The sequence below is a fragment of the Homarus americanus genome, unplaced genomic scaffold, assembly GCF_018991925.1.
Source record: "Homarus americanus isolate GMGI-L3 unplaced genomic scaffold, GMGI_Hamer_2.0 scaffold55057, whole genome shotgun sequence".
Taxonomy (NCBI): domain Eukaryota; kingdom Metazoa; phylum Arthropoda; class Malacostraca; order Decapoda; family Nephropidae; genus Homarus; species Homarus americanus.
In genome coordinates this window covers 3,132-13,438 of record NW_024749064.1, presented here as the reverse complement: position 1 = coordinate 13,438, position 10,307 = coordinate 3,132, and the positions used below count along the sequence as shown (strand labels likewise).

At 38.5% G+C, this 10,307-nt stretch overlaps 1 protein-coding gene across 1 annotated transcript; it reads right to left on the bottom strand.

The window, feature by feature from the left end:
* Nucleotides 1-9,346: 9,346 nt before the first annotated feature.
* On the bottom strand, nucleotides 9,347-9,907 carry LOC121853275 (protein sevenless-like). The gene has a single exon (XM_042347290.1). It carries the CDS (start codon nucleotides 9,905-9,907, stop codon nucleotides 9,347-9,349), a length of 561 nt encoding a protein of 186 aa, XP_042203224.1.
* Between the last annotated feature and the right edge of the window lie 400 nt (nucleotides 9,908-10,307).

Sequence of the window (10,307 nt, the reverse complement as noted above, 5' to 3'; positions counted from 1 at the left end):
CCCCAACATATGACAGGGAGAGACGGGAACCCCAACACATCACAACAAAAGACAAGATCCACAGCACATCACTGGGAGAGGTAGCAGCCCCAGCACATCATCCAGAACCATCCCCAGGTTCTATAAATCATTGAAGCTGCAAAAATGTGGACAGGCTCGCAGGTCCTTCCCTCCTTAACATTCACCGCCAACACTGGCGCCCAAAATCACGTTTCCTGAGAATTGTCACGGTCAGCATATTTGTTATAGTAGCGTGTGGGCGAGAGAGAGAGAGAGAGAGAGAGAGAGAGGTTTTTATTTTTGGGGGGATGGTCTTTAATAAAGAGGTCAATTGGAAGGACGGTTCGATATTATTTAAGTTAGGTAGTTTAATGTTAACGTGAACTACTCAATGTCATACACACACATACACACACACACACACACACACACACACACACACACACACACACACACACACACACACACACACACACAAGTAATGCCCCCACACGGTAAAAAACACAGACAGACACACAGAAAAATAACGCACACACAATAAAGATACACACACAGACACAAGGAAACGTTATAAAAAAATCAGTCATGAACCACAGGCAAGCAGAGAACAAAGGAAAACTGTACAACTACGCGAATTAAAACCTCGACTCACATCAGGCGGAGCTCAAGACCTCATGTCAATAGCGTACAGTTCCTGGGGTCACTCACCCTGAGACGAGGGATGGTTTCACGTGTTTCTTAAAATCAGATTCTCAAAAACTCGTACGATAATGTTTCTTTACTTAATTTGGCCAGGAGAGAGGAAACCTGCTTCTGGTTAGTTAGGTTAAAGTTCCAGGACTTATGCTGGAAAGGAGAATAAACCTGCATCAGCTTAGGATAAAGCTGGCCGGGAAGAGTAGATCTGCGTCAGCTAGGAGTAAAGTTCCAGAACGATGTCGAATTCATTTACAGTCGCCATCTGTTTCTTGGAGATTAACTACAACAGCTAAACTCGTTCTCATGTGCAGTACTTAGCCAGAGAGAAAGGTTGAAGTAGAATTTTCGTAGGAATTGTTGAGAATTCAATTAGTAAGGTCACGTGGAGCCAGTCAGGGACTAGTGCTCCCTCCCTACACCTCTCATCATTATAAAACAAAATCTTAATTTCGTTAGTCTTTTTAGAAAGTGTTAGTTGTGTTTGTTAGAATGAAGTATCTTGCAAACGGTGTTTTGTTAATAACTTTACTGAAATACTTCGCTGCTGTTGGCACGAACGGTGAAGGTTTGTTTTTATTCTTTTGTTCACTGATGCCATTTTTGTTTGATCTAACAAAGCGAATTATAGTTTCATTGAGGCGAGACACAAAAGATTTCTTTAAGCTGATTAATTGACATATCGCGGCGTTGTTTAAATAAATAACTCGTTGTTTTTTGTGGTGTGTGTAGGCGCGTGTCTACTGGTGTGAAATACGTTCACTTTTATCTGGCTCAACGCAGGAGTGTATATAGGTAGTTATTGTATCATAGTAGAATTTTCTGATACTTAATAATGGTCACTAACAAGAATGATATTCGCCTCCTAACCTAATTGTCCCAAGTACGAGTACTGCCAGTCGACTCAACTGTAGGATGGTTACCTAACTTTACAGTTAAGGAAGTGAAAGGACAAAAGGTTGGAAGTGTTTGGAACTCACACTCTTATGGAAAACACTTCCACTGATTTTGTTACCAGAGATAAGGGTCAAGATTGTTTTTTTATCCTGAGGTGTTTATATTATCGGTTTAGTTGAAGTGAAGATATTTACTCCTGACCTGCCATAGGGAAGGTTATAATTAATAGTTGTTGTAAATGATATAAGTCACGTGTGTATACTGAGGTGGACGTGTTATAAAGGTTATTTCTTTAATCTGTGTTACTGAAACCTCGAGATAACTGTTTGTTACCGCAAGCGGTAATGAGTAGGATAACCCTTAAACAAATATTATGTTAGGTTGTAAGTCATGTCATGTTTATTGGGCGTGTCTGCCTGTATATATAGAGTATCGAATTACTGGATATACAGAGACAAGGAGAATTTATGGTGTTGTGTGGTAGTGGAGAGAATCTGTTTGTGTATAAAACACCTGACGCAGCGAAATGTGTCATCCCAGGCAGCTCCTTGCGAGAAGGGCATTGACAGGCTGACACTCTAGCTCTTAACATCATAGGGTGAACACCCAACCTATTCAGTTTGAGACCTTCAACACGTAAGTTCAACCTGTACTTAAGTTTACTCGGGTAGACTGTGTCCATTGTATTGTTTATCATTGTGACAACATGGAAATATGGCAATTAAACATTTATGTATGATTACATACGTACGATTTATTATTTGAAGTACTAAGAATTAATTGTATTCAACAGGTTTGACCGGACTATAACGCTCGAGTTGAACGTGACGGGTCTTATTATCCCTTAATCGCCCTAAAGGCGATTACACTGTTAAAAGGAAATGTTTATCTTAGCTTGTCTTGATACAATGTTTCAAGATATGAACTACCGGTATATGTCTTTCTTTTGTTAATGATATACATTTTTTTATTAGTAAATGAACATAAAGGCCTGACTTTTCATAGAGACTAAAGTTTAGGTAGACCCGTTGGGGGGCCGGCGACAAGAGGCAGAATATACTCGCACGGTCTTCGTGTATGACTTAGGCAGGAGAGAGCCCAGGGTGAACATGAGAGCGTCTAATGTTATAAGTGAAATGACTATTGTCAAATTCACTTGACCTTCATTTCCTTCTCATGTCTCACCTCCATTCTATCATTATCATTGAGCAGTTCTTCCACATACTCTGTTTGTCTTTCTTGTACTTCTTCTGTCTCAAAGTCAGTCATATTATCCTTATCATGTACAGTTCTTCCCCATTTACTGTAAGTCCTCTTTCCTGGTTCATTTGTATTACCTCTCCATACAACTGCGTGTACTCCCTCCTGTCATCATAGTGCATCTTCCTGCATCTAGTTTTTAGAAAATCTTCTTTAAGATGTCCATATTTGTCATCAAGACAAATTTTTCTTACCATCAAGGTCTTCCTCTAGCTTTACCGGAGATAGTTTTCGGGTTTAAATTTCGTAATCTTTCTCTGCCTCTGTTTCCTGCTCTGCTAAATTTCATTTAATTTTCCCCAACACTTTTAATTTCTAAGTTTTACTTCACGGTACTCTTTACTGAGAACTGTTCTGGCCGCCAATCTATCTCTGGCTAGCTCTAAGTTTAGATTCCGGAGTTCTTCAGTTTATCTTGGAAGAATCTGTCTCGGCTGATGCTCAAACTATGAATTTGGAATAATCACCATTATATTACAAAAGCCGACTAACCTTTCTTCAATTATCTTTCTATTACCTAACCAATGTGGTTCGTTCTAAATGTTCTCCCTTCGCTACCTGTGTATAAAAGCTACTCACTATGCATTAAATATTAAATAGCCTGAAGTATTCCTAACTCCAAGAATCTATTATGAAACTTTAACTATCATAGGTTACCTCTTTCTTACACTACTACTATCCCTTAACACAACACCTACACCTCTCTCGCACATCTCACTACCTGAATATACAAAGTGATATTCTATTCCACAATGCTATTTGAACGTGTCCATCTCTCTTCACTTAACACCAAAATGTGCCACTGTATAATCTTTTACCATCTCCCTGCTAACATTTGCATACTTCCCACCTCTGTGTAATGTCCTCGCATTAATAAATATAAATACATGTACACACACACATACACAAGCCTTCAATCAGCCATTGCAGCTTTAACTAATTGCAACATTTTAAGTCTAATAGGATTAGGGATGTTCAATGAGCATTTATATTGCATGAATAATTCAGTAATTTCCAGCTATTTTTACCTGTCGGGCGGCAGCTGTTTGTTGGATCATGTCGATGATCTTCATTAAACAAGAGAGAGAGAGAGAAAATAGTAATTGCTTATCTCATAAGCTGACAAATTTAATGTTTATATTCTCATAATATTACTAACGCTAATACTTAAACTACTGTTAGTACTACAACTCGTGTTACTATCTATCACTACTTCTACTACCGATACTAATCAAAGTACTAATGCTGTACTACTATTAGGACCTGCTGTGTCTGCTACTCTTTCATGTACCGACTACTACTATTAAAAATAATGTCACTTTTGCTTTACTTTTTGTACCAAAATCCCTTTCACCACTACCGCTATTACTACTGCTAAAAGAACTACCACTACTGAAACTACAGCTACCACCACCATCCTCATCATCACTACCACTACCACCACCACTACTTCCCTCAACACATCTCAGAGACCAGCCAATCAATCCTCAGGAGTCAGTCCTCCCTATTCCCCTCTCCTCCCCTAACACCCAAACTCCCCCTCACTCACCGCAACATGCATCTCGCTTCATCCCCCTCCCCCCGTTTCCCCCCTTCTACCCCCTATCCCTTTCCTCCGCTCTTCTCTTCCTTCCCTCCTCTTTCCTCCTTCCAATTTCCTTCTATCTCCTTGCTCCCTCTTTCCTCCCCTCTCCACCCGCATCACCCTCCATCCTCTTTCCTCTTTCTCCCTCCTCCCTCCCCTCCCCCTTTCCTCTACCCCTTCCCTTAGTCTCCTGCCGCGCCTACCACTAAAGCCCATTTGCCAAGTGGCAGCTTAGCTTAATGGAGGTTCTAGGCATTCATCAAAACCCGAAGCTTAGCTGTTTAGTCAACTCCCATGCGGGGGTGAGTGAAAGGTTTTTAGCTGAGGCGGATTTTGGAAAGGGGCGATTAGCTTTGTGTGGTGGTTTTGTGTGGTGGGGGGGTTAGAGTATTAGCTTGTGGTTTAGCAGGTCTAGTTTCGTGTGTTAGATGGTGGTTTACAAGTTTTTTTTACTGTTCTAGTTTGTTTTGTAGGTTTAATTAGTGTGCCTGCTGGTGGCTTTGTGAATTTGGTTTAGTGTGCTAGCTGGTGATGTGTTGGGTTTAGTTAAGTGAGCTAGATACTGGTTTGTAGGACATGGTTTAGTGAATTCGCTGGTGGATTTGTGGTTTAAAGGCTGAGTAATTTATTTCGTGGTATATGGGTTTAGTTTAATGAGCTAGCTAATGGGTCTAAGTAAAAGAGTAAATGGTAGTTGATTGGTTTAAGTAGTGGTTAATTAATTGGTTAAATGAAGTTTCTATATTTCAATAATTGGTCATATGTGATTTATTTTAAATTAATTGGCTAAATGATTTTTTATGGGGTTAATTACTGAACTAAAAGCGTATCCCTCCTATAGGCGATACTAGTGTGAAATTTCTACTTTGATGATTGATTTGAAGGCTCCCTCTCTCTATCTCTCCTTCCTAATTTATCTGTTCTTATTAAACCCGTCTCTATCGTCATTATCAGCCATGGTAGTAAAAAGAAGCTGGTGATAATGATTCTTTGGTACAGATCATTATTGTTTTGATTAATGTATTTTGTATTTTGTTTATGCCATTGTTTATTATTACGTGTTTATTGCTGTATTTTTGTTTATCTTTCTAATCCTTTATTTATATCATAGTTTATTGCGTTATGATTTTTGTGTCTTAATGAAAGTATTGTTTTGGCTATTCTTTTGTATATACGTATAGGTCAGTTTAGTGTATTATAAGTTACGTCTTTCTATTAATTGGTTAATGGAGTTACATATTTGCATTATTATCTGTATATTTATTCATTTATTTATATTTTTTCTCCCACGCTTCATGGTGTAATTTATTCACAGTAAGTAATGGATATAATTAACCTCTATTACGCCCCCTAAGGATTGTCATTAACGTAATTATCACATTCCCTCTGTCTCCATATTTATCCCATTTCCAGTATCTCCTTTTCCAGTTGCTCCTCTTCTACCACTCATCCATTATACCACTCTCCCACCAGCTAATCTCCTGACCCCTCACCTCTCACAAGCTCTCTCATCTTCTTTGGTATTTCTCTTCACTTCTCTTTCTCTAGTTATTCTTTATTGCCCTGACTTTCATTTTTTCCCATCAACAGCTGCTTAACATTTCATTTCTCTCACTTTCTTTCTTGTTCTTCGTTCTTTATTTCTTTTCATTCTGTTTGTTTGTCTGCTTCTCTCTCTTCTTTTATATATCTCTCATTTCATTTGTATTTTTTTTACCTTAGTTTTTCTCACTTTCACTTTCACCTACCTACCTACCTACCTTGTTAGAATGGACAGCCTAGAAAAGTTAGAGATCAAAGAAAAGTAAGCTGTAATGAGAGAGAGCATAAGGATAAATTAGCTATAATACGTGGGATGGGATACGACTTTCCAACCTCTGTGTGGTGTAAAGGATGGAGGTTGGATGCTGAGAAAAGTAAGCCATAATGAAAGAGAACCTAAGGATCAAAATTGCTGTAAATCATAAGAGGGAATACGACTTTTCTACGTGTGTGAGTCCGGGCTGACCATTAGTCTCTCGTTCTCTCAGGCGTGTTGGGTCGGGTCGGGTTGGGTTGGGTGTGTTGGATCTGGTTAGTTGAAGTTTTTTTGAGATCCCCACATGACACTTGCTATCCATGCCAAGTTTGGTCCACATTGGTAAAGTACTTTCCGAGATTCTCGTGGGGACACATAAACAAACAGACAGACTTCTTTATATATATATATATATATATATATATATATATATATATATATATATATATATATATATATATATATATATATATATATATATATATATATATATATATATATAGACCAGCAGAAACGCTGCCCTCCGGGCGGCTCAATCGCTCGGCCACGGTAGGACTCCACCCTCCGGAAGGCTCCACATTGTCTCACTGTTCATTCCCCAAAACTTCTTCTTCCATCAATAGTTCATTAACGGTGTATGTAAGTTCCACCATGTTTTTCACTACAACATTACAGCAAAGTATATTTTTTTTATCATTAAACTGTTATTATTTTATTGTCTAATCATCACTACATATAACACCACCCATCATCACTACATATAATATCATCCATCATCACTACATATAACACCATCCATCATCACTACATATAACACCATCCATCAACACTACATATAACATCATCCATCATCACTACATATAACAACATCCATCATCACTACATATAACACCATCCATCATCACTGCATATAACAACATCCATCATCACTACATATAACATCATCCATTATCACTACACATAACACCATCCATCATCACTACATATAACAACATCCATCATCACTACATATAACACCATCCATCATCACTGCATATAACAACATCCATCATCACTACATATAACATCATCCATTATCACTACACATAACACCATCCATCATCACTACATATAACAACATCCATCATCACTACATATAACATCACTACATATAACACCATCCATCATCACTACATATAACAACATCCATCATCACTACATATAACAACTTCCATCATCATTACATATAACATCACTACATATAACACCACCCATCATCACTACATATAACATCATTCATCATCACTACATATAACACCATCCATCATCACTACATATAACACCATCCATCACTACATATAACACCATCCATCATCACTACATATAACACCATCCATCATCACTACATATAACACCATGTATCATCACTGCATATAACAACATCCATCATCATTACATATAACAACATCCATCATCACTACATATAACACCATCCATCATCACTACATATAACACCATCCATCATCACTACATATAACACCATCCATCATCACTACATATAACACCATCTATCATCACTACATATAACAACATCCATCATCATATAACACCATATCATCACTGCATATAACAACATCCATCATCACTACATATAACACCATCCATCATCACTACATATAACACCATCCATCCTCACTACATATAACACCATCCATCATCACTACATATAACACCATCTATCATCACTACATATAACAACATCCATCATCACTACATATAACACCATCCATCATCACTACATATAACACCATCCATCATCACTACATATAAAACCATCTATCATCACTACATATAACAACTTCCATCATCACTACATATAACATCACTACATATAACACCACCCATCATCACTACATATAACATCATTCATCATCACTACATTTAACACCATCCATCATCACTACATATAACAACATCCATCATCACTACATATAACAACTTCCATCATCATTACATATAACATCACTACATATAACACCACCCATCATCACTACATATAACAACATCCATCATCATTACATATAACAACATCCATCATCACTACATATAACACCATCCATCATCACTACATATAACACCATCCATCATCACTACATATAACACCATCCATCATCACTACATATAACACCATCTATCATCACTACATATAACAACATCCATCATCACTACATATAACACCATCCATCATCACTACATATAATACCATCCATCATCACTACATATAACAACATACTGGTTTTCTCGAACTGTCACCATAGAATTTAGGTGTTGGGCTTCGACGGGTAAAACACTATACGAATTATTGTCGGAGGTAACGTCTGCCAGGACGGCCTCTATCATGCTCATTACTTCTCGTTTATTATTTAATTCCACTGTACTAAAATAAATTCAGGGACTTGGAATCACTTCAACATTGTCATAATATACCGATGTATTTCTTGTTTGAGATGATGTAAGGTTGATGGTGGCTGCTGTCGATGATGACGAATGCGATGATCGTGGTGACGGTGGGCGGTATAAAAGTTGTTGGGAAAAGAATTGTTGTTGTCTTTTAGTAACTGGAATTAGCGAAGAGTTATCATGCAAAAAACGTTTATGTTTGTGTTTCACCGGTTGTTGATATTGATGAGGATAATGAGCCTCTATTTCACCGACCGAGTTACTAACTGATTGTTCGGTTATTTGTTTAGTCTTAGTTTGTCTGTTCAACATAATGATACCGTAGTCTGTATATATTCTTGTTGAAAAACGCAACCGGAATATAATAATTAAGATACCTTACCAATGTATTTATAGTAAAACAAAACAATATAAAAAAACTCTCAAAAAATCATTAACCCTGCACCCTGGGAAAAAAAATATATAAGATAACAAAAACACTACCTATATTTTATTGTTTACACTGTATAGTTTTTTATTCAAGTGCCTGTGGGGAGTGTTGAAAATCCTAGGCTACTTTCTCAAACAGAAGAAAAAAAGAAGCTCCTCAGAAAACCTAAAAATTTCTTAACAAATGGTGAGTTAAGGCGGAGACTGCACTGGATCTTGTTTAGGTCTCTCCAGTCATTACGCTAGCACCAATCATCGTTGGGCCATATGCGTTCACTGATTCCTACGTCAATGAGGTGACAGGTGTAAGGTGACGTGGAGGTGTCGATGATGATGTTGAAGGCGTGGAGGTCCATGTGGGCGTAACCAGCAGCGTGAAACTCAGCGAGGGCAACGCGGGTTGCGTCGTAGGCCTTCTGGCGATGGTGGACGTCATACTTGAAGCAGCTTAGAAACGAATCTAAACGCACACCCTGGCAGTACTGCATGACGATGGCGTGGGGCTCGGTTGTGACGCCGTACAAGAGAGGCGCGCCCCCCGCCCCGGCCAGCTCGTGTAGGACTCGGGCCTCCTTGGTGTTGGCCTTGCCGGTATGGAGGATCTTCACTACCACCTCCGTCACGTCCCCATTGCCTAGGGTGAGCTGACCATGGTGGCTCACCCCGAACGCACCGGCGCCAACATTTCGTACAAGACGAAGGCTGTCCCAGGTGAGCTGAGGTAGATCAGTTCCTCCACTGGTGGAGGTGGTGGAGCTGGAGGAGTTGTGGGAAATATTATTGAGTTGAACAAGAGAAGTCATCTTGGTCCTGGGATGGTTTTTGTCCTTCTCGAACAATTATTTATATGATTACAAATCGAATCTTAAGGTAAACTCTGAATTTGAGGAGTAAGATACATAATGAGGTTGGAATATTGAACATAACAGTCATGAGATCTTTATCTACATCACTACATATAACACCACCCATCACCACTATACTTAACACCATCCATCATCACTACATATAACATCGTCCATCAACACTAAATATAATGCCATCCATCATCACTACATATAACACCATACATCATCACTACATATAACGTCATCCACCATCACTACATAATTATAACACCTTCCATCATCACTACAGATAACACCATCCATCATCACTATACTTAACACCACCCATCATCACTATACTTAACACTATCCATCT

Excerpts from the sequence above, each read along its gene's own strand:
- LOC121853275 (XM_042347290.1), bottom strand. The coding sequence starts at position 9,907 with ATGACTTCTCTTGTTCAACTCAATAATATTTCCCACAACTCCTCCAGC.